The sequence below is a fragment of the Telmatherina bonti genome (assembly GCF_933228915.1).
Source record: "Telmatherina bonti genome assembly, chromosome: 5".
NCBI classification, from domain to species: domain Eukaryota; kingdom Metazoa; phylum Chordata; class Actinopteri; order Atheriniformes; family Telmatherinidae; genus Telmatherina; species Telmatherina bonti.
In genome coordinates, this window is record NC_136623.1 from 16,452,386 (window position 1) to 16,476,843 (window position 24,458).

Sequence of the window (24,458 nt, forward strand, 5' to 3'; positions counted from 1 at the left end):
TTTGTGTTTCTTCTCTTTCTAATGCAGATATATTGCCCCTCATTCAACTGTTCTTACTCTGCATGTTATTCAATGTACACCAGTCAGAACTCCACTGCATGCAGTGCTGGTGACAATTGTCAGGTAAAGAAGCAAACGTGTCTCTTCATTCATTATAATTCTGTCATAAGCTATGCCCTCACTGACATGGACGTGTAGCAAAATATGCAGGAAATGCTACTGGCTACTATATAAGTAATCTATAGCAACTAGTGTTTTCTGTGTGAAGATATCTGCTAGTACTAAGAATAGCATTTTAACTTTTTGTGAAATACAATGAGGCCAAGGCAACAAATGATCATTGTGATCCTGCAATCAATCAGCTGTTAAGGTCCATGGACATGTGGTACATTGCAAGCTGCAACTCCTCCTGTGCAGAAAGCTGTGTCAATGCCTCTCAGACCAACTGCAACATAAACTGCTGTAATTCTACCGGTTGCCTCAGTGACACTTTTGCATCAATGATGATGACAACCGCAGGTAACAAAACTTATAGTACAAATCTAAAATCTCTGTCTGACTGTCACACTTGTTTTAATTTGTGCACTTTTGTATTCTATAAACTTCTGGGGATTTCTTTTGTTTTGTTTTGCTCTTTTCTTACATTATTTTAGCCCCTGCAACCACCACAACAGGAGCACCTCAACCAAACCCTGCAACAACTACAACAACAACTGCGAACAATGTAAGGACAAAAAGCTGCATGTGTTAGTGTCTCTTCATATTAAACTTGTCATGGGATGCTTACCACAATTTGTATTTGTGCCTTAAAATAGGATAAGACTACCATTTCAATGTATTTCTTACTATTACTTAATCTTGAGTTATAGTAGCCATCTGCAAACAACATTTTGGTAATCCTATAGTAACAGTGTGTAAAATATATTAAGTGATTCCAGAAAAAGCTAAGTCTACTGAGAGATCAGAGTTATCTATTTTTTGTCCATGTGTAAACTGTCTGTTGCAGGGCAAAAAATGCCATCAGGGAACATGCACTGGTGAAAACTGCTACAAAAGTTTTAAGAATCTACAAATGTGCTCCTCCTCCCAGCCTCACTGTCAGGTGAGAACTGCTACAAGCGGTGCTTTCAAATAAACAGCTTCTCACTCAGCAGACAATGCTCAGAATCACTGGGAAAAAAATGGAAATAAGAATACATGACATCATTGTAGATGTCGTTGTAGATTAAATACACTCAGAAAACCCAGTCTGTGGCTCACCCAGATTCCCACCATTAAAGAAAATCAAAGCTTCTTCAATTACTTTAAGACTGTTATTGCCATTTGCTTCATCTTGGTGTCTAAAGCGTTGCCTCCAGGTTTAGGGATTATAAATAAAATGTGTAATCTATCCTGATGATATTGGCTTGGAGAATACATAAGCGTGTTCGCACGGGTTTATAGCTGCTATTTGACCTTTTTGGTTTTTTTGTCAGGTGAGTGAACTTATGGCTTCTACATATAAACAACATATGACTTAAATGGAAGACTTTTCTGATCACTTACCTTGTTTTATATATATATATATATATATATATATGTAAATAAAAAAAAAATGGTACACATGATACATGCAATGCCACCTGTTCAATAAAGGTATTTGTACACTTAAATGTTTTTTGGCTGCGATGGATGGACTGGCGAGCTGTCCAGGGTGTACCCTGCCTTTTGCCCAAAGACTGCTGGGATAGGCTCCAGCTTCCCCGTGACCCTTTATTAGATTAAGCGGTTAGGAGAATGAATGAATGAATCAATGAATGAATGAATGAATGTTTTTTGTTAAACACCATTTACACTTACATTATCTCCTGGAAAGAACTTAGATTATTCATCAAATTTCTTTTTATTTATATGTCCTGTGAATAACTCGAAGGTATTTCTCTGAAACTATGGGGAAAAAAATCAGTGAAACAATAAAAGATGCCATGCGTATGTACTGACATGCATCCGTCAGAATTAGGCCTCGTAAGTATCCTGAGAAAAATGTGCAGTTGATGGAAGTTGGCAGTGAAACAGAATACAGAAACACAGACTCCACAGTGTTAAGAATTGAATATCTCTAATCTGTAGTGGAACTTCTAGCCAACTTCAGGAAGGACATATGTTAATTTTTTTCTCTTTTATTGTTGTCTTTTCAGCTGAAAAAGGAGACTGTAAATTCTGTCTTAACATGGACAGCAGGTTGCACCAACTGCACTGGCCAAACTGCCTGCCAGGCGTCCACACAGCCTCCGTGTCAACTAGAGTGCTGCAACGCCACAATGACCTCCTGCCTCATGTTGAATGGCACACTGAATGTCCCCTCATTCGCCACAAGAGGCCCCTATCTTCACACAGAATTGATAATTTCTTTACTTTGTCTGCTTGCAATCACTGTGCTGCTCTAAGCCACAGATAATGCACACGCTCAACTGTTGTGTTGATCATTAATGTAGCCTACCCAGAGCTTTGTGTTCCTACTGAAAAAAAAGCACTTGACAAACCTTCACACATTTCTACCTTGTATCTTAGCAATATTAATGAAGATATAAAAAGCGTCAATTAAAAACTGCTACGAGCAATTCTTTACAACAGTTCATATTCAGGGTGCAAATCCCCTTTCTTATATGAAATATGTGAAATGTGTAATGTAAGCAAATTATTTTTTCTTTCATTTTTTAAACGACTCTGTTGCTAAATATCTTGTAGTTTGTTTTTGCAATGACAATGCCCGTTGACTGGCATTGATTCCACATGAGAGGAAAACTACAAACTGCTCTTTGTCTGTGCCATTTAACTCCAAATTTATGACAGGCAAACCTCTATGAAGGATGGATGAGTAAGTCTAAACCCAGACACTACCTTCCATTAACATGGTTATAAATGTTTTCTCATGAAAATATTCTCTCTCAGATCATTGTGAGATTAATGCAGCTTTAACGCTTTTTGCACTTTATAAAACTCAAATATTGAGCTCTTACAGGGAGTTGTGAAGACTTGTTGAAGCATTTCTACAGATTTTGCCTTGATTAAATGTGCAGTTCAGTACCTTTAGTTACTTTTTGTCTTAGTTTATTGTGTAAATTGTGAGTTCCCTGTACTTTGCAGTATACAAAGTATATTTTCTTGTATATTGGTGTCATATAAATCCTCTGTGAAATCAGTCCATTTATTTCAAAATTGTTTTTAAAATTAATACAAGAGCTGTACCTTGAAATGAAATAAATATAATCTATACATAAAATGAGTTTTAATTTGACACAATTGCTACAAAGACCTTTTTTAAGATATGTCATTTCTATGCATATTTAAACTTATCTTTTACTGACACAAATGGGAGAACAAGCGAATCATGTTCAGTATTTTCCTTGACCCACTTTATTGAACTCACTCACTAGTGTGAAGACAGTGACACAGAAGTGAAAAAAGTTGAGGGTGAAGCACGGGCAAACAGGAGTCAAGACAGACAGACGGAAAGTTGACTAAATATAGTGTTGTACCATTTTGAAAGATTTTACAATCCTTAGACAATCAGTGGTAGATAAGGTGACATGGTTGGTAATAAAAGATTGGAGGCTTAGTTTTCTGAAGTAAAGATTGATGGTGGTTCTCTCCGCATTGTCACACTTGGAGAGAAAGTCTTTGGTTATTTGAAAAACAAACATTTAAAAAAAGAAAAAACATCTATGCAAATGTACAAAGCACTGGACTTCAGCTTATGCATTACAGATGAGAAAGGCCATCCAGACTGTTACCAGTTACAGGTCCAGTAGACTGAGTCTGAGATGGCAGGGATGCATTAGCTAGACAGTGCCTGACCATTTTCTGTTTGGTTTATACTGCATGGCTTAAAGCCTATCAAATCAAATCAAACTTTATTTCTTGAGCACCTTTCATGCCTCAGGCAACACAAAGTGCTTTACAGGATAAAATCAAGTCATAAGGATTAAAACAAACAGTGGATAAAAAGGCATTTAAAAATAATAGACACAAGCTCTTTCCACACACTCACACACACAAGGACATAGAGCAAAGAACCCCCCCACACCCACATTCCCCGAAAAACATCATTCCCTGAATACTGTCTCTTTAACTGAATTCTGGTTAATAAAACAACTAAAAACATTAAGTAAGTGATAAAAATTCTGACTTGGTGCTGATTTGAGGAGACAATACCTCGGGATCCATCCACACCAGGAGCCAGTCCCCCGCATGCTCATAGGGGCTGCTGCCACAGCAACCGCACAACTCCCAGGCAGCAACGGGGCCACCCCGCAGCCGTGAAGCTGCAGTGCTGGACCCCGCGCCACCCAAACAGCAGCGGTCATCATGAAAACAGCCCCCAGACCAAACAGGCAGGGCCCCCAGCGTGCTGGATCCCCATAAGGAAAAAACTGGAGTTAAAACCAGAAGATGATTAACCTTAAGAAGCAGTAAGAAATAAGAGCAACAATAAAAGAAAATATACACATATACATAGAAGGACTTCACAATAATGTATTAAAAATAAGAAATCTAATAAAACAATTTAAAAATAAATAAATTAATAAATTAAGTAAATTAAGTAAATAAAGTAAAATAAAATTCAGTTAAATGCTAAGCTAAAAAGGTGTGTCTTGAGCCTCTTCTTAAAAACATCAACAGTCTCCGCGGCCCTGAGGCTCTCTGGCAGGCTGTTCCACAGTCGAGGACCATAACAATGGAAAGAGGTCTCACTGTATGTCTTAGTTCTGACTTTAGGAACCACTAAAAGGCCAGTACCAGAGGACCTCAGGGTCCGCGAAGGCTCATAATTAAAAAGAAGGTCGGATAAATAAGAAGGCCCAAGACCATTAAGGCATTTATATACAAGTAAAAGAATCTTAAAATAAATCCTGAAGCGCACAGGAAGCCAATGCAGCGATTTTAAAACTGGTGTAATGTGTAGGACTGATTTATTTCCTACCCAAAGTGTATAATGCAACATGCAGAGAAAAATGTAAAAAAATGAAGGACACGAACTGCATATGAAACTGTATATTCAGCAAAAATGGACAGAGTTTATTTGTGTAACTGCAAATGTTACCTAGAGTTGCAAAGTCATTTAAGAGTGTACTTAAAACAGAAAACTTTCATGAATCTTTCTACTTTTCTTTCCACTCTTATGAGAGCACCACTGAAAAAACCCTCCTTTATCTTGTTATAAACTACTCAACTATCACACAACTGCATCAGTTTTTTATGGGACCACTGGAAGGGCTACTCTAAGGTAAACTAATTAGAACACAGTCACATTAATGATTCACTGACTAATATAAACACTATCTAAAAATGTCATATGTAAACATTCATTCACAAAGGAATACATATTCTTCAAAAAAAAAAAAAGAAATTAGAGTAAAAATATATCTGCTCACTCTTGAAAAAGACAACGGTCAATTAATACTTCTGAATGAATACATGACTAAATATATACTTTGCTACCATTCAAAACAATCTAATTTAGTGAATATTCAATAGTAATCTGTTTACAACTGAGCCAAGTCAAGCTAAACTTCTCTGCAAGTGTCCTGCTCACAGCATGTTTAAGATTAAAGTTTTTCACAATTTTTTTTTTCTTGTTTGTTGTGAAAGAAATATTTTATCAGATTTTAAATGCTATAAAAAAAGAAACTTTAGGCCTACTTCATGAATCTAATATCAGTGCTCTCTTTAAATGCAAGTCTTGCTTTTTGATGATGGAAAACAATAAGCCTGGGAAAGTGATGCTATCTCAGTCTCTGGTCATAATGTGTTTGCCTTATGATGTGGCCTGAGCTTTCTTTCTGAGGATTTTAGATTTAACAACACGTTTCCTCGAAAGTTTTTAGCTTCGTTCGAGTTGAGATACGAGTCTGGTGAAGGAAATAATCCTCTTTAGATCACTGTCCTGAGACCTAATCCAGACTGAGTCAAGGCTGGAGTTCTTGCGGCGTCTCTGACTGAGCGGATGACACCCTAAGTGTGACGTCAACCAGCTTATTTTCTGAGTCAGCGCGTGGCGGTGCGTGGCAAATCGGGTCGGGCTGGATCAGGAGCAGAAGAAAGCTCAAACATCTGGATCGACTGAGCATTATGTTAGATGAAACAGAGCTACCGTCTCATCTCTCCAACCATCCACTTTGGGTGCCCCTCAGAGAGAAATAACTGGGCCACTCGGAACTCTTCGCGGATTTTCGTCTGAACAGCCTGTGGTGCCGAAGTTGTCACTTTAGTCCTCATCATGGATCAGTCCATCGCAATTCAAGAAACTTTAGGAATGGAAGAAAACTGTATTATAGTATCCTTTTCAATTTGCTCGCGCTAGTTTATAGATGAGCTGAGATTCAAACTGAGGATTACAACCTTTAAAACTAAACCGACACCCTCGGTGAGAAATGACCTGGGGTGAGGCCTGGAAGACAGGGTTTTGTCACTTATGTTCATTTTTAATAACAATAAACTTCCTTTCTTTTACAGCTTTTAACTCAGTCTGGGCTTTCTGGCGACAGAAAAAGCTATGACGGTGCACGCAAAATTTTGTCTTGAAAACAGGTTTGGTCAGCAGTAATTTGCCTCAAAATAGCCTGTCTACGACAGTACTACATTTTATCCACTAGATGGCAGCAATTCACCGGCTGGTACTTCAGCCTTTGTGGCAGCGGTGGAGATAAAATAAATAGTGAGGAATGTTTGAAACTTTAAATATACATGTCTTTATTAGAAAAATCACATGAATTTTAAATAATGTTTCATGTTCATGTTTGTTGTTCAGATGGAACTCTACACTATTGAACTATAATGTAAATAAAATGTGTTAAAATATGCTTTGTGAATATACAACACATAACATGTTAAACTGTGTCCTTAATCATAAACATGCTGTCCAATGTGATGTCTTTTTTGATGATGTCACAGAAAGTAGACTGTTGGGACTTGTCGAACGTGCTAAGGAACATGCGTAAGTTTTTAAAGCTTTTAAGTTTATGTTATGACTACTTTGGAATATTCTATATTTGTGTTGTGAGGAAAGATGAGGCAACTTTATTCAAACATTTTGTCTGTTTGTACAAATCCGTCTTTACTCAAAACTGAGTTTTTACTTTACTCAAAACAAGACAAGAACAACTCAGTCTTATAAAGTTAAATATTATAAATAATATAGAATTGTATCCATTGTATTAAATTCCACTACTACTCTGCAATTCTTTTGTTTTAGCCTTCTGTAAAAATAGTCATTCAAATTATTCATTTTGATTTCATTTGAAGATATTTTTATATTTAATCTAATTACCTTTCAGAATCTTTATTTATACTCATCGAAGAATGGCCATTACAGCTGATGATGTATCACTAGAGGACATTGTCCCCATCTCTGTTGATTTTGCTATTGTTGAAGGTAAACAGCGTTTATGTATTTAATATCTAAATGTAATTGGTGATTTGTATTTTCAAATATAATTACCTTGTAACAATATTTGAAGAAAACATTTGAAAAAACATTAGTGATTTGTTTTTCTGTTTTTAAGTGCCGTAAAGCAAATTTCATGCTGTTCTTATTTTAGTTTCCTCATCAGAAGAACTTGTGGTTGTGGGTGAGTTGCTCTCATCTCCATCACAGCTCGTTCTTATTACTAACGTCCAAAGCTAATTCAATGCATGAAAATGAGTTAAAAGTTTTTTCATTATTTTCTTTTTTCTTATTGTAGGTGCTGATACGAGAGTGAGAATAAGCTACAAAGATAATGAGTTTGAGCTCAAACTTCCATTTGGATCCCACTCGCGCTTCTTCCTTGGCGAAGTCAACAAGGCATGGAGTGGTATGTTCTTCATGAATGGCATTCAGACTTTAAAAATGTCCACTTTAAGACAACACAATGACGTTGTGAGTTTATTTGAATATTAAATCAATTTAAGAACCATAATATCATATAGGCTTTGTTGTTTATAAGTTCAGATTTTCACATCCCAATAGTAGATTTTACTAAATGTGAATAAAGCACTAACCTGCTATTATCATATTTTTTTTAGGAGAGCCATTTAGTCTCGAGCTGCTTTGTGGCAATATTATTTAAGAGTTAATAAATAACTTGATTTTAAGTCAAATTTAAGAGCTGTTCACCTGCTCTTTCCAAAAAAAAAAACAAAAAAAAAAACAGGATTTTGGCAAATGTTGTTTGTTGTGTAGTTTACAACTTCCAAGCCTGTGCATTCAATTCATGTATCTCTCAACTGTGTCCACATTGGCAAGTTTTTGCCAGTTAACTGAGAAATACAAAGAGAGAGAAGTTTAGCATTTTGACAATGCAGTTGGAGAATTTGTTTGTTTCACATCAACTGCAAAAGGGCATGTTGGAAACAGTTTACACAGGACATGTTACTTCCTGTTCAGCACGTATCCCACTTTTTCTTTATGGATTGAAACTTTGAAAGGTTAAAAGACAGTCTGTTTAGTTTAGCATGTGTCACATTCACCACTGGCTCACTATATGTACACTAGAAGGCCCATGTGAAAATGGATGAAGACTGATGCGACAGCTTAGTCTTTTTTTGTGGATTTCCAAAGTAGTGGACAAAGGATTTTAATCTGTTGTAAGAAAGGAATTATATTCATTTAATTTCTCTTGTTGCTCCTGTTTTTCTCTAGATGTTTGCAGATCTCCTCTGCAGGTACCCAACTTTGAGTGGACAGACAAATACAAAAAAGCCATCAAAAGGGCATCGGCTATCAAACAGCTATCAACTACTTTTAAATATAATCAGCAACAGAAAACAGGTCTGTTACATCTTCACGTTTTTTGTTCACTTGTTTGTCCGTTTAGTATTTTTCCCCCTTTTTCCCTCCCAAATGTTGTCTTCTTTCAGGACAGTGAAAGGCATGTCACCCTCTTTTTTCATGTCTTTATATCCTTGTCTAGTGTATACTGCTTTTTCAATCAAACAATTGCATCATAAAGCTGTGCAATTTCACAACAACCACTTCCTTTGAATGCAGATAGTGTAACCTGCATGAGTTTGGAATTTATGCATGTTTGCATGCCACTTCAGAAAAGATGGAGGTGTGAAGGATAGCATTAATTAATTATTAATGAAATATTCCATTTCATTAACCCGGTTAAGTTGTGCCAATCGGTAATTTACTGTAAATAATGACATCTCGAGTCACGTGAAAAGTGAAGTTTGTAAGTTTTAAATGTAAAACAGCCGAATGTTAGTTTGTTTGGATGATGGCGGTCCATTTCATGCAGATAAACATAATAGTGCTTGCTTTTAGAGTCGTAGGTGGTTGACACTCATACAAAACAAAAATAGACGCTTGTGTATATATAACACAGCGTGACACATACATTATGGTGTTAGCTGTAAGTTTTAACGCTACATCTCAAAGCACGGAAACCAAAAAGCCCTTTTACGACTTTATCATTGTAGTTTTCCTGGTTTTCCTTTTTTATTAAACCTGCTAGTTTAACTTCGTTTAATAACGTAATAAAGTATTTCCGGTGTGATTTCCTGCACGGAACGGAGCGTTCAGCCTCCTGTCTGCAGCGTGTTACTCCTCCTACTGCAACGTTAGCATGGGCAGGTCTGAAACGCGCTGGACATTGATCTTCTGCACAGAATGCGAAGGGAAGGTACAAGGAGATGTCTGGGGCGATGAGGGACTCTGGTATGAAAATTACTCTCATAGTTTCATTTGTTTGTTTTTGTCACGGTGGAAGAAACAGAGCCCGGATCGGCTAGCTTTCATGGCTAATGTAAACGGGTAGTCATTCAAAAGGACTAAATTTAGCCAGATTAGCTGAAGGGCTTTTCGAGCTTGTCAGACGGAACTGTGCCATTTATTTTATTGTATTTCTTTAAAAGAAAAATCTGCGTAGCATTCCTAATTTTATCGTAAAGCACATTGATATTAATCTGAAATGTTTTTTCGTAGGGGGTGAAAAATAAGAGCTAATGCTAGCATTGTTGGATTATGTTGCTTAATGACACCTGTTGTGGATGATGTCGAAATAACGTGTTTTAGTGACACACCATTGTGTCGTTCATGTACATATCTAGTTTTCAGTGTATTGTAATTGCCTTCCGATACCATTTGTCTTTCTGTTAATCTGGACTAAAGTAGCCTCTCACTTCACTACAGTCGACTGTGTTAACTTTTTTCCTGACCGTCTCCCAATGAGATAAAGATGTTTATTGCTGAATCTAACTTCAACAGGCAGCCTACTTTTTCATTCTGCTTTAAAAGACCCAAACCTTTTTAAAATAAAAGAAAAAAGAATCGCAGGCAACAGAAATTTAGATCCACAGCTGAGAATAAAGCAAAATAAAGAAATTAATTACTAATGCATATAAATGGAGATTGTAGAGGGAAGTTGTGTAATGTTGAACTTTGAGCTGTTGTAGTTAAATAGCAGGTACTATTTTCATGAGGAAGAGTCTGAGATCTGATGGGATGGATTGACATTTATGCTGACTGAGAATTAAAACTGTGGATAGAAATAGGCACAAGTGTCAGATATTGCAGTTAGACTTCATGCAACTCCTCTGTACATGACTGGAGGTGTTAAACAGCTTGACTTGTTAGATTTACTAAAGCATAATCTGCACAAATGTATAGTTAAGCCATGTAATAACATTGTTACTCACACATAGGAAAGCAAATATGCTCTACTGATCAAGGAATAAGTGGTTGCATTAATTTGACAATTGATATAAGACCGCAACATTTTCTGATCAGTACATGTGCTGCAAATTGGTTTTGGTGTTTAGTTTTCTTCCAGTTCACGAAAAATGTGAAGCTTTTTAACACTTGATTTATCATGAACACAGCAACACATGTTCAGAGCTTGAATCAAACCACTCCCTGATATTTATCAGCTATTTCCTTACTCCATAATGACTGATACTTACAGTATTTCTGCATCTCAAACAAAAAAATCTACATGACTGATACTTGTGTGTTGTCCAAATCCTCCTCTATTGGAGCAGGAATTTCACAATTTCCTTGAAGTTTTAAAGGTCATTTCTAAAAGGAGGTCATTCCTGTTCGCACAATGTTACTTTTTTGGTTTGTAGAAATGTCACTGGATTCTTATGGGAATTGTTTTTCATTGTTTTTACACTTCCCTTTACCTAGTTTAACATTTTTCAAGACATCACCTGCATCCTTATGTTCTGCTCTCAGTCAGGTGCAGTCTTGACTGAGTCTGCATTAGCTTTGTAGAGTTAAATTTCCTGAGCTCAAACTCTGCTTTCCCTTTCAGCGAAGCCAGTTATGTTCTCTGCCAAGCTGCAGGAGACAGGACACATGCTGTCTCATACTTCACACTCAGCCATTAAATCCAGCTACTTAGAATGCAATAACTGTAGCCAACTGCAAAAGGCAGCCTCCGTAGATTGAACACAGTAACTAAACCCTGACTTGGCAAAGTTAAGTTTGGCATGTTTGTTCTTGTTATTAACACTTTTTTTTTTTTTTTTTTTTAAATTCACTTACAGTTTAATAATGAAACAGCTGAAACATTACTTTGCTAAAAGGAGAGGTTTCATCTTACAGTTTTTCTAGGTTGTCAGTATTTCTTACAGCTAAAAAATGCTGCCACTTTAGTATTAACTGCTAACCTTTAAGCAAGCTATTAATCTGCTGGAATCCTAAATTTAACATTTATGTCATGTTTTATTTCTTTTGATCTTCCTTAACAGAAAAATTGTCATACAAAAAGGGAAGTTTAGACGAGGAGAAGAGTTCGAGCAGTGGCACACCAAACAGATCATTATCCAGTCCAGAGAGGTAAGGTCCTTGCCGTGTGTTGTAACCCTTAAAATCAAACTATATAGTTTACAAAGTCGTTGTCTAAGTATTAGAATATTCCATCACTGAATGGGAATTACTTTTAATGCAAGAGCTGTGCAGCTTGTCAGAATGTATTTCCAGTTCTGCTTTACATCATTAAGAAAACTAAACAATCAAGAAAACCAGCTTCTTATGTTTGCTGCATGTTGTAAATCTGGAATCACCCTTTCCTTTATAGCTGCAGGCATACCCCTTCCCTGCCTTAAAAATCCCAAATGCATTCATTTCCAGGCTTTGTAGTGAGACAGACCTGTGTGTTGTAAATTAAACCCTCAATCTTGTCAAGGTTGCTTGAAACGGATCAAAAGGAGAAAAGACAGGCATGGCAGAAGTCCCTTTCCAGCACCAGCTGAGGATTGTTAGGGACTTCACTTAATACAATTTTAAATCCATTATGTGTGAAAATGAGCTCTGCTTTGCTTGTAAAGCTTTTACCTGCAGCCCTGTGTTTTCTGTACACATTTCTTTTACCAAGAAGCAATTCTTTATGAAGCTTTAGATAGAAATGTTAAGCTCTATGATGGGTGTCAATGTTTCATACATTTCCCTGCTTTAACAAACCTGACTGAAATGAAATGAATCCACTAATCTATGAAATTCTGCTCAATGTTTCATTAAATTGAGTCAGGTGTGTTTAGAAACATTAAAATCCTGCAGGATTGTGGTCCTCAAGAACCAGAGCAGGACACCCCTGCTCTACAACATTTGTGTTCTTGAAATGGAGCATTATTTAGCATGGTCATGGTGTTTGGTTACATGATGTTCCTGAAAGATCACAGCATGCACTGCAGACATATTACATTTCTTTGTCTTTCCTCAACCACATCATATATTGACAATGTTAAAATAGATCCTCACTACAATGCTCAGTATCGCCTTTGTTAGGTGGTACGATGTGTGTTATATTATTTCTAGCTCTGTACAAGTACGGCTTTCTGAAATGAGGCCAGGAAGTGGATTAAAGTGCTAATCAGAGACTGTAGAGTACAAGCATGCAATTTTTCAATCGCTGTAAATCTTATCTGCTATAGAATCACACCCGTGGGACAGAAAGGTTTAATCTTTTTCTTCCTCTGCTCATTGCTAACCATTTCCTTTTCTCATATGATGTGCAGTCAGAGCACCACTAGTCGAGAAGACCGTGATGACCTGGTCCGCTCGTCCAGCCACACAACATCAAACAAAGCTCAGATATTGGCCATGCCGCAGTTTGGCCTCCGTGACAACCTCATAAAGTGTGAGCTGCTGAAGAATGAAGACTTGTACACCTATCTGGAGAACTTCAGGTATGATACTTTTGAGTGTTGAGTCCGTTCGAATGTGAAAATGTCAATTCAGTCACGTGTTGGTTGAGTACAGTATAGGTTTTGAAACGTCTTGCTTATTTAATGTAAAAGAGTATATTATCTTTGTATATTAGTATATTATTATTGATTTAGAAGCAAGAAAAAAAGAACATATCTATCCTGTCCTATTTTGTGATTTTAGCTTTCTTGTAGATATTGTGTCTAGATTATTATATCTTCACACTCCATGCAAAATCTCATTCAAGAGTTGACAGCTCTTGAATGGTTTAAACAAAGTAAAAATCTTAAAATTAGCCAAAAAAAACCCCACTTTGTGCAGGGATAGTGTGTTACCTCAGTGTTACTGTGTGCACAGTTTAAATTTCAGAAGTGTTATGTAAAAAGACTGAGTCAACATCTGTGGGTTTTGTGTTCTGCATGTACCACTGAGTACTGTTATCTCTGAAACACCATCCTAGTGTTCTGTCGTTTTGTAGCTCAGTATGCAGCTCTTTCAGATCAAGGTTAATCTGATACATGAGCATTGTAATGTTTGTCATTTAAAAAAAAAAATCAGATTTGGCTGTTAACCACATTGCCTATTGTTTAAAAATATTTGCAATAACATGAAAAATAAAGTAGATAGTCTCAAATGTAAAGAAAATATTTTCCACTTCCACTGAAGTCAGTAAAAAAAGAAATTAGATTTTATTAAAGCATGCAATGCTGTTGAATGTTCTGTCTATAATGGTAGTTTTAATCACTTCCAACACATAAAGACACATGGCACAGGTCGTTTAGAGCATTTATACTATATGTCAGTGTCAATTTTAAAATAGGTGTGTTTGTATTTTGCCTGACTTCAAAATTTTCAGTTTCCTCCAAGTCTTTTGCATAAACCATGTTGGGTCGACTCATGTCTACATGACCAAATTTACATGACCATTTTTAAACACTTTTACAGACGACAAAATTTCTGCTAAAACACATTGTCAATATTTTGAGCATCCAAACCAGTAATCATCATACAAAGTTAGTTGTAAGGGTAAATGGTTGGCCTTGTCGGAAAATTACAGATACACACAAAAGGCTCTCCTGTGCTAGGACAGGTTAGTCCTTTGTTTTTATCTGTTGTTAGAGTACACAATATACAAGTTCATGGAAAGTATTTCATACATGATATATATGTTGTTTTGTTTTTTTGTTTTTTTAAATGAATATATCTTCATCGCAATGGGGGATTGAGGCATCGGGATAGAAAGTTCAGTATAGCCGTGATTCACAATAAAAGCTATTACACATAAAGAACTTACTTCTGAGATTGAACATTAACTTTATTCACTGCCACCATTTTCACTACAACAATAGTCACTCCTTTTCCTTTTTTCACTTCCTTCCCATCCCATTTACAGCAACAGCCCACTTATCTAATTACTGTGAAACATGCACAGATGTTACTGCATTTCCAAAAACAAAAGAGCTCCATGCTGCATCTGTTTGAGGGTGTGTGCAAAATGGCTCCTCCTTGAAGGCCTGTTGTGGGCTATTGAATGGAAGCTGGTTTTCGAGCTAGATCTACAGAAGAAGCCTCAGTGGGGATGTAAATGACAAGGGCTTGACCCTCTCAAAATGTCTCTGAATAGATGTGCCCTTCAGCAACCTGTTTAAGTCACAATGAATCTGGTCAGTGGTCAGCAAATAACATGGTATTTTCTGTTTGTAATGTATGCAGTTTTTGTTCTGTTATTTGTTTTAAATTGCAACATTCTTGTAGATTTCTTAATAACTGCTTGTTTAGTTAAATTTTACTTATTTTTTCTCGAGTTGTATCACAGATTTTTTTCTCTCAAGGTTGGGTTTTACTTAAAGCATTTGGCTAAAGATTTTTCATCGGAAATAAAGATCTTTTAAAAGCCAATTTATTGCGTTGTATTTGTGAAGAGATGTCTCCAGCTACATTAAAAATAGTTGATTTGAGACGGGGTGCTTCCTGGCAGCAGTGTTATCACAAATGCCACAAATGCTTAGCCTACTGTCATGGATACGCTGCTGATATCAGCATGAGGCTAGCAGTAGTGTGATGCTAATGTGACCTGTTGTAGTGAAACCAAAGGAAGAAACGCATCACAAATGTCACAACAATGTTGTATCACAACAATGTCATGTCACTTATTTATATATATATATATATATATATATATATATATATATATATATATATATATATATATATATATATATATATATATATATATATATATATATATATATATGTGTGTGTGTGTGTGTGTGTGTGTGTGCGTGTGTGTGTCTTTTACTGCATCAGTGATATGATTCAGACAGAGGCCCACTGTAACTAAGTGTCAAAACCTTTTGCCACACTGGTTGTGGGTCTATATATAAAAAGTTATATCCATCCATCTTCTGCTGCTTATCCGGGGTCTGGTCGTGGGGGCAGCAGCTTAAGGAGGGAAGCCCAGACTTCCCTCTCCCCACCTACATTTGCCAACTCTTCGGGGGGGATCCCAAGGCGTTCCCTGGCCACCTGAGAGATATAATCCCTCCAGCGTATTCTGGGTCTTCCCCGGGGTCTCCTCCCAAAGAGTTATATGAAGTTGTGAAAATATATTCAGTGTTTTTTGTTTTTGTTTTTTTTAATGTCTGTGACACTATTTGATATTGGTGAAAAATATAATCGAAAAAATTGAATATCGGGATTTTTTTGCTTCTTTTTTTTTAAATTTTTTTTTTTTTTTTAATCTATTTTTTTCAAATAAATAAAAATAAACCATTATAAAATTTGTGTCATTTTTATTGCTTTTATTAAGTCTTCTTGGGCGTTATAGCAGCAGAATGATGGCTGCTGTGATGTTTTTTTCCTAATTGAAATCAAGAAAAAACGTTTTGTATATTTCTTTTGTTTTTTTGTCTACAAAAATCAGCAATATTGAAGAATTGTGAGAATCTCAAATTAAATCGAATCGGGACAAACTCATATCATCACAGACCTACTATTTGATAACAAATGGAGTTGCACCCCTTCCTTACCGGTACTGAAATCCATGATTAGAATTTAAGAGTAAAATTTTAAAAGAAAAAAGGTGTCTGAGACTGGAAAGTGAACAGATCAGTTAAATGCATACTTCCATTTGATGTAGTCATCATGCATAAGAAAGTCTACGTATTATTCACTGTCCTGCAGCAAAGAAAACATGCAAGGGAGCTTATAGATTTGCCCTTGGAGTTAACAGGGTCAGCTGAAGTTTTGGAAGTCTTCTTTCCTTGTCCATAATTTTCATCTTTCCTTGTTCTGCTTCAGCTTTTTTCTTGGCACCTACAATGTGAATGGACAGACACCAAAGGAAAGCCTCCGTCCTTGGCTGAACTGCACTCTCAAGCCTCCCGACATATACTGTGTGGGGTAAGTCAAATTGCTGAAGAAGATCTCTGCAATTATCTGTTTTAAGTCCATTACAATGACAGACATGTTTTGCTCAAACCTCTGACAGAGGCTTTGCAGCCATCGAACCAGTTTTAAGTGCTCACAAATCCTGCCTACGTTTCAGTTTGCTGCTTTGGTGTTAAGCTGTCGAAAAGTTTTGTGAATACCACAACAGTTTTGAAAGAAGTGAAAAACCAATTCTCAGTCTGTTTTTGCTGTTTGACTGTCTGCAGTTTTCAGGAACTTGACCTCAGCAAGGAGGCCTTCTTCTTCAATGATACCCCGAAGGAGTTGGAGTGGACGAAGGCCGTGTCTGAGGGTTTGCATCCAGAAGCCAGCTATGCCTTCGTAAGGGAATCTCTCTTTTTTCAAATCCTGCTTTGATGTTATTGTTAACTTTTGTCTGTCTTACTGGGAGCCATTAGCAGATGTTTGCTTATTGCTTGCATTAACAGTTACTTACTTTGGGCTTTTTTAAAATTGATTTATATTTGTTATTCACTATCATCTATTTCCCTTTTTTCAGAGTGCTGACTCTGACTTATTAGCTTCCTCATTGGTTTGCTTCGCTGATCTGTTCAAGTCATTTTACGAATTTACAGGATGTGTCTGAGTGGAGGCGCTAGTATAATGACATGTCATTTCTTCTTCCACACTTGGCTGACCTGCTAAAGACACTGTGTAACTCAGCCAGCTAAAAAATAAATGTCTCCACATTAGTATCTAAATGTTGACTCATGTGGGATTGATGGGTAGCCAGACTGAAATGTTTACCTATAACAGCCTCCTACTCAGGGATTTACATTTCTGCCTCTGCTTATCCTGAGATAAGATGCAATGAGACTGAATGTCTTAATTTTAAAGGTTTGAGTTTTTGTTCTTGTAGTAAAAAAAACAAACACAATTTTTATGACTTAAATAAACTAGACTGATAATAATTCATTTAAAAATGATTGCATTTTAATTACAAAATGTATTTTCCTTCTAACTATTGTAACTCACATTTGTAAACTCTGTTGCTCTTCCAGATTAAGTTGGTACGTCTTGTGGGTATTATGCTGGTCTTCTATGTGAAGAGGGAGCATGCTGAGTTCATCTCTGATGTGGAGGCCGAGACTGTGGGCACTGGTATTATGGGAAGGATGGTGAGGACTTTTCTTCTAGAAACTCTTCAATTTACGGACTCTCTTATTGTTTTCTAATATTCTAAGATTTACCAGTAAAAAAAGCTGTAAAGTCCATCAGATTTCCAGATTTGTTGTTGAGTTGTGTGCTGTGACTGCAAGTCGAGAACAAAAGACAAAGGGTGTTGCTCATCATCTCTTTTTTTGTTTGTTTACTTCATATCTTTGTTAGAGATTTAATTATTTAGTTCTTTGAAATATTAAGAATCACCTCTGTTAGCTAGAAATTTGTATATTTTGAATTGTTTCCCTCCTGATATAATGCATTTTCATTATATTTGAATACATTGATTATAGCAAACATATAAGAGTTATTATCATATTTACTGTACATATCAATATAAGACTAACGAGTGAAGGAAAATGTTTGCTCCAACAACAACCATGTTGTTTAAGCAACAAGTAAAAGCTAATTGTAAAGCTAAAAGGCAATACAATCCAAATGTTTTGATGCAATGATGAAAATTCAGTCATCTCTGTGAATTCTATTTGAACTGGTCATGTTTGTTGTTTGTTTATCCTGCAGGTCAGACTTTATCCCTGTGCACTGTTGCAGAATAGATTATACTTGTCTCATACAACCATGCTTACTTAGCAGTCCTTGCAGCATTGACCAGATGACTGTCTGTTGACCAGTGGAGGGTCTTGCATGGCAACTCCATCTTTTTCTGGAGTTATTAGAAATTGGTTCATAAGCTGTACAAGAAATCATATGAAATATAAGAAAATATTACTTTACTTTTACTTTGTCTTTTATTAGTTTGATACAACCATTCGCTTTATTTACACGTTGTCATTCACAGGGAAACAAAGGTGCAGTGTCCATTCGTTTTCGGTTCCACAACTCTGATATCTGCGTCGTCAACTCTCACCTTGCTGCTCACGTTGAAGAATATGAAAGACGTAATCAAGACTACAAGGATATCTGTAGTCGTCTCCAGTTTCGGCAACTCGACCCTACTCCGCTCACTATCATGAAGCATGAGTGCGTAATCAGAGTATCATAGTTACACTGTGGTTTGAATGGATTTAAATGATGTTTGCCTACATATTCTGATACTGCAGCAAAGACAAACCATATAATAAGTACACCTGACTGAGAAATGGCCATACTAAAAGCTGTTTGCTGCCGCTATTTGCTGCTGCTGTTTGTTAAGAATTAAATTTTGATACATGGTATAAATGACTATAAAACTGCCAATACACACTGCATATTTAGATGCAGTATGTTTTTAATCATATCATTGGCTATATAGAATAATTGCCTCAGAACATATTTCAAGGTTTTATCGGCAATGATGCACAGTAAATCAGCAGCATTAGGAGAGTACAGTTGGACAGATATTGCCTAAGCCAAAAAAATGACTTAGGCAATTATGTTATGAGGATAATGATATTCAAATTCTGTTTATGTTTCTGCTTGTCTCTCCATGTTCTCTTGATCAGTGCGGTTTTATGGATCGGGGACCTCAACTACAGAATCAGTGACCTTGATGTTGACAGTGTGAAAGACCTCATTGGCAAGAAAGACTTTGAGACGTTGCACACTTATGATCAGGTTATATTTGACAATGATACATTTTCCATTTGTCTAAATAGTGCCAAATCATCATTTGTGTTTACTATTAATTAATAATTGAAATGTATCTTCTGTATGTGATCTTCAGCTCAAGAGGCAGATTGATGAAAAGGCTGTGTTTGTTGGTTTTGAGGAAGGAGAGATTCATTTCCAGCCCACCTACAAATATGACACTGGCTCTGATAAATGGGATACAAGGTGAATTCTTATTGATTCTTGACTGTAAATGGAATAATATGTTGTTTTTAGAGGTGCATCAGTCTTTCATTGGTGTAATGATCATTATAAAAATAAGCTGAGAAAAAAGTTGTTTTTTGAATAACAGATAACAACTCAATCCATCCAAACACTGTTTTCCTCACAGATAATACATCCCGTCTCCATTAGGAAATTATTTATCAGGCGCATTTTAAAGTTACGGCTGTGTCTTCTTGATTTAACTCCATAGCACAACTTGACTAAGCCACAAGAACACTCCACAGTAACATCATGTCAAAATTTAGTCAAGCAAATTTAAGGCAGAGTGGATATATCGGCACATTATAAAGCCACAGCTCTTTGTAGTCTTTAAACAGCTTGCTTTGCATTTGCAGGTGAAATGTGCAAGAAAAGCTGACATTGTGCCACAGAGGTGTAATAACAATACAAACTTTAATTTGTTCTGGTGGCCTCATTAAATTAGTTTAGCCACTCAGTTGTTCTGTTAATTAACAAGATCTCAAGACATCTTCCATAGTTAATGTTGCCATGAATTGTGAAGCAGTGTTGTGCTATTTTGTTCATTCTCACCACTTAACACAATTCTCTACAGGGATCATATCAGGAACTTTTATATTGTATGTGCAAAAAAACTATAAGAGACATGATTTGTGTACTGTAGATATAACACTTGATAATAGTATTCTGCTCTTTCTTTGTGTGAATTTAGTGAAAAGTGTCGCATTCCTGCATGGTGTGACCGTATCCTGTGGAGAGGGAAGAATATAGAGCAGCAGCATTACCAGTGTCATATGGCTCTGAAAACCAGTGACCACAAACCTGTCAGTTCCCTCCTCATCATTGGGGTAAATGTTTCAACTTTTAAACTCGTTTCATGTTTAATTCAGTTTTGGTTTGCATTTTTGTTTTGAAAAGATGCATTGTGTGTCCTCTGAGGCATATTAGATAAGTCAGTAAACAAATCATATGTCAAGGCAGTTTATTTAATATTTCCATCTTATAAATGTATACTGGAAAGGTTTAGTTTTACTTCACTTGTCCCTGTCTGTTTCAACAGATCAAGAGAATAAATGGCGAAGCCTATAAGAAGACATTTGAAGAGATTGTACGCAATATAGACAAAATGGAAAATGAATGTATTCCTTCGGTAACTTTGTCTAAGCGAGACGTAAGTTTTTGGTTTCAGATATTGGTTTATATATATATATATATATATATATATATATATATATATATATATATATATATATATATATATGTATGTGTATATATATATATATATGTATGTGTATATATATGTATGTGTATATATATATATATATATATATATATATATATATATATATATATATATATGTATGTGTATATATATGTATGTGTGTATATATATATATATATATATATATATATATATATATATATACACGTGTATATAGATATATATATATAGATATATATATATATATATATATATATATATATATATATATATAAACAATCGGTTGCCTTGTCATTGTGTCGTTTTAATATTCTGTGTGCCAGTAGCAGCATATTTAATGTGGATATTTTAAGGAAGTGATGGCATCACATTAAGAGTCTTGTTTTCATCCTCTCTACCCAATTTTTTTTTTTTTTTTTTGTTTCAGTTCCACTTCAAAGATGTGAAGTTCATGCAACACCAGGCAGAGACATTGAGCCTTTTGAATGATGGGCAGGTCCCATGTCAGTTTGAGTTTATCCAGAAGCCGAATGAACCCACATACTGCAAGCCCTGGCTCACAGCCAACCCTCCCAAAGGCTTCATTCCTCAGGGTGAGTGACATCAGTCAGTTTAATCAGAGCTACAGATTTTAAACCATTATCCTTCTGTCAGTCTGATTCTCTAACCAATATTAGACTTGAAAAGAAATAAATTCATCCTCCGTATCTGTAACATCAGTTTTGTCATGGTGCTTCATAAATTATAAACGACTACCACATACAATTTATAGTGACCATAATATAACCAGATGTTCTCCTCCTAAAATTGTGCATGCATTTCTCGTTATCTAGGTGGTTCTGTGGATATTGAGCTTGAGGTTTTTGTAAACCGTTTGACGGCGCCCGAACTTAACTGTGGCAAGCAGCAGATTGAAGACATCCTGGTTCTCCACCTAGAGCGGGGCAAGGACTACTTTATCTCGATAACAGGGAACTATCTGCCGAGCTGTTATGGCACCTCTATTTATTCATTGTGTCAGCTGAGGGAACCAGTTCAAGACATGCCACAAAAGACCCTCCGTGAACTGGTAAGTTCCCCCTTGAAATGGCTATTTCTCTCAGTATAGCAGTTTTGAGGCTGTTGGGAGTGTTAATTCTATTTAACCATTTTGCTCTCTTTGTCTTCAATATCAGGCTGATGCGTCTACATATGAAAATGCAGAAACCACTGAAAAGCCTCTTGACATTCCTAAAGAGCTTTGGATGATGGTGGATCATTTATTCCGTTATGCAGTCAAACAGGTCAGAAAACTATATCCCTCAGCTCAGTAATACCTCAGCTGAGATAAAATCAAGAAATACTGTGCCAGTGCTTAGTTTGAGCAGTGTAAGCGTACAAGTACCTTTAGCCTCCTCTGGATTTTTGATGATAAGGAGAACTCACTTAAGATTTTTGCAAGTCACAAGAATAAAATAATGATGGGATTTTTACAGGTAGTAGAAATTTGTCAAATGTTGAGGGAAATTGCTATTGCTGATAGCTGCAAAATGGCAGCAATGTAATCCAAGAGGGATTTGTCAGCAATACAGAGCTTGCTCTTTCCCAGCTATTCTTTTGTGTACATTTATCAGGGACATCCAAATAACTTATTGAATAAAAATACTTATTCTATTTACACTGGGTCTATTTACTCTTGAAGGAGTATTTTTCTTCAGGAAAGGGGCCACTTGTAATAAAAATGGCCTGAGTCTGAATACCAAAAGTAATTATTTCACTAAGATGCAGGTTATCTTGAAGCCAGTAATGAGGAGATAATGTTTTTTATTAAGTAACAGTTCAAAATAGTTTATCCTTTATCATAATTTACAGTTTAAAAGATTTCAAGATGGAAAAAATGGCAAAGTTTTCCTCAAAAGAAAACGGCTGTTTGTATTAAAGTTCTTGAGACCACACAGATCCAGACACTTGGCACAGTCTGTTGTAATTCTTAAGGAATATTATCTTGCTTTCTTCTATTTTTGCTGTTGTACCCCTGATCTTCATCATTTATATGCATTTACTTTATATCTGAGGTAAAGTTTAGGAACACTGCAGTGAAAACTTTTTTTTTTTTTTTTTTTACAGGAAGACATATTTCAGCAGCCTGGACTGCGGAGTGAATTTGCAGAAATAAGGGATTGCCTTGACACGGGGATGCCAGATTCCCTTCGTATCCTTCAAAACAATCCCCATGGATTATTTATTAACAGGGTCATACTATAGAAACCCTGAAGAAATTTAATGATCTGTACAAGATTTTTTGCTTTGTTATTGAAATCCCAACATGCTGCTGTAACCTGAACATCTGAATTAGATTAACACTGATTTATCAACCTTTTAATTCTGTATAGATTTCAATACTGCTGTTATAAATCAATGTGAGAACATGAGCTTCATAGTTACTTATTTTAGATAATTCACAGGAAAAACAAAAGCAAAATCAAATTCCCATCAATGAAATTGACACAAGTACTACTTGTGTTTTTAAGTGCGCTTTTCAATGTAAGAATATATTGTCATTTTTCAACTCTCTCAAAGCATCCATATCTTGCACAAGAATTGCAACCTTGACTTGATGCTGACTTGCAGCGGGCGGTAACCACTCTGTGGCAGAGGCCTTGCTTCTGTTCCTAGATGCCCTCCCAGAGCCTGTGGTTCCCTACTCTTTTTACCAGCAGTGCCTAGAATGCTGTTCCAATGCCAGTCAGTGTGAGAAGGTATGTGAGCTTGTTGGGATTTAAGTTTTCAGCTCTGAGACATATATAATTATAAGACTCTAGGTTTTTGTTAAATGCAATCTTCTTTTATTTTTAGGTTATTTCCACGCTACCTCAATGCCATAAAAATGTTTTCAACTATTTAGCTGCCTTTCTCCGTGAGCTCTTGAAGAATTCTGCAACCAATCGGTTAGATGTTGGCATCTTGGGTAAGAAAAGCACAAAACTTTGAAAGTTGATGGAAGAGAACAGAGAAAAAGTCTTTTTTGTTTTCCTTGTATTGTTGTGTGTAGGAAAATTCTCTGAATGAAAGTAGCTGTGTATGGATGATTTTGCAGTCCTACAAGACAGTCCCATAAGAAGTCCTACAAGAATAATCACAGTTCTTTCCTTCTTTTGCACAGCCACAATATTTGCCTCCTTGCTCCTGAGGTCACCAAGGAAGCAAGATCTTGCAGAGAAGAGGAAGACTCAAGAATTCTTTCAGCATTTCCTTAGCCAAGGCTCCTCCTAGATGGAGAGCTCCTCTTTGCTGAAGCTGAACACTAAAACCTGTAAACGTCCAGTATTTAAAATAAACTGCAATCATTTATTAATAATTGCAGATTGCTTTTTGTACAGATATGAATTATAGTTAAATCCGATTGTTTCAAAACAGTTCTTATTTACTATTGATGCACATTTTATTATATATTACTGATCATCTGTAGAAGCGTAACAGTTTTTAAAAGTATGTTTTATTTGAAAAAAATGTATTTTAATGTTTCTGATCTCTTGTTTTTCTACATAAAAAAAATTTAAATGAAGTTTAACAGTGGTGATTTTTAATTTGGTTACCATTCCATGTTACAAGTCACAATCCGAAAACAGTGCACAAGCTGGACATTCCCTTCAACATAATAAATAATCTTGCTGCGTTTCT

At 36.1% G+C, this 24,458-nt stretch overlaps 2 protein-coding genes across 3 annotated transcripts; both read left to right on the forward strand.

Moving 5' to 3' along the window:
- Positions 1 to 374: 374 nt before the first annotated feature.
- On the forward strand, positions 375 to 2,426 carry LOC306756306 (uncharacterized protein; the record flags this gene model as incomplete). Its single annotated transcript, XM_079241032.1, has 4 exons — positions 375 to 519; positions 654 to 724; positions 1,007 to 1,102; positions 2,178 to 2,426. 4 exons carry the CDS (start codon positions 375 to 377, stop codon positions 2,424 to 2,426), a joined length of 561 nt encoding a protein of 186 aa, XP_079097158.1.
- Positions 2,427 to 6,864: 4,438 nt separating this feature from the next.
- inpp5b (inositol polyphosphate-5-phosphatase B) lies at positions 6,865 to 24,298 on the forward strand. 2 transcript variants are annotated; one of them, XM_079241420.1, is made up of 22 exons: positions 6,865 to 6,976; positions 7,317 to 7,414; positions 7,581 to 7,610; positions 7,725 to 7,835; positions 8,663 to 8,791; positions 11,719 to 11,806; positions 12,985 to 13,155; positions 16,475 to 16,576; positions 16,831 to 16,945; positions 17,626 to 17,742; positions 18,585 to 18,766; positions 19,228 to 19,339; positions 19,449 to 19,558; positions 20,289 to 20,424; positions 20,637 to 20,747; positions 21,226 to 21,391; positions 21,632 to 21,867; positions 21,974 to 22,081; positions 22,905 to 22,989; positions 23,409 to 23,536; positions 23,634 to 23,745; positions 23,941 to 24,298. In XM_079241420.1, the coding sequence occupies exons 1-22, from the start codon at positions 6,867 to 6,869 to the stop codon at positions 24,048 to 24,050; spliced, it is 2,667 nt and encodes an 888-aa protein (XP_079097546.1). In that variant the 5' UTR covers positions 6,865 to 6,866; the 3' UTR covers positions 24,051 to 24,298. The 2 variants fall into 2 exon arrangements, with proteins under 2 accessions (XP_079097546.1, XP_079097547.1); XM_079241421.1 differs by lacking the exons at positions 6,865 to 6,976; positions 7,317 to 7,414; positions 7,581 to 7,610; positions 7,725 to 7,835; positions 8,663 to 8,791 and adding an exon at positions 9,576 to 9,682.
- The last annotated feature ends 160 nt before the right edge of the window (positions 24,299 to 24,458 follow it).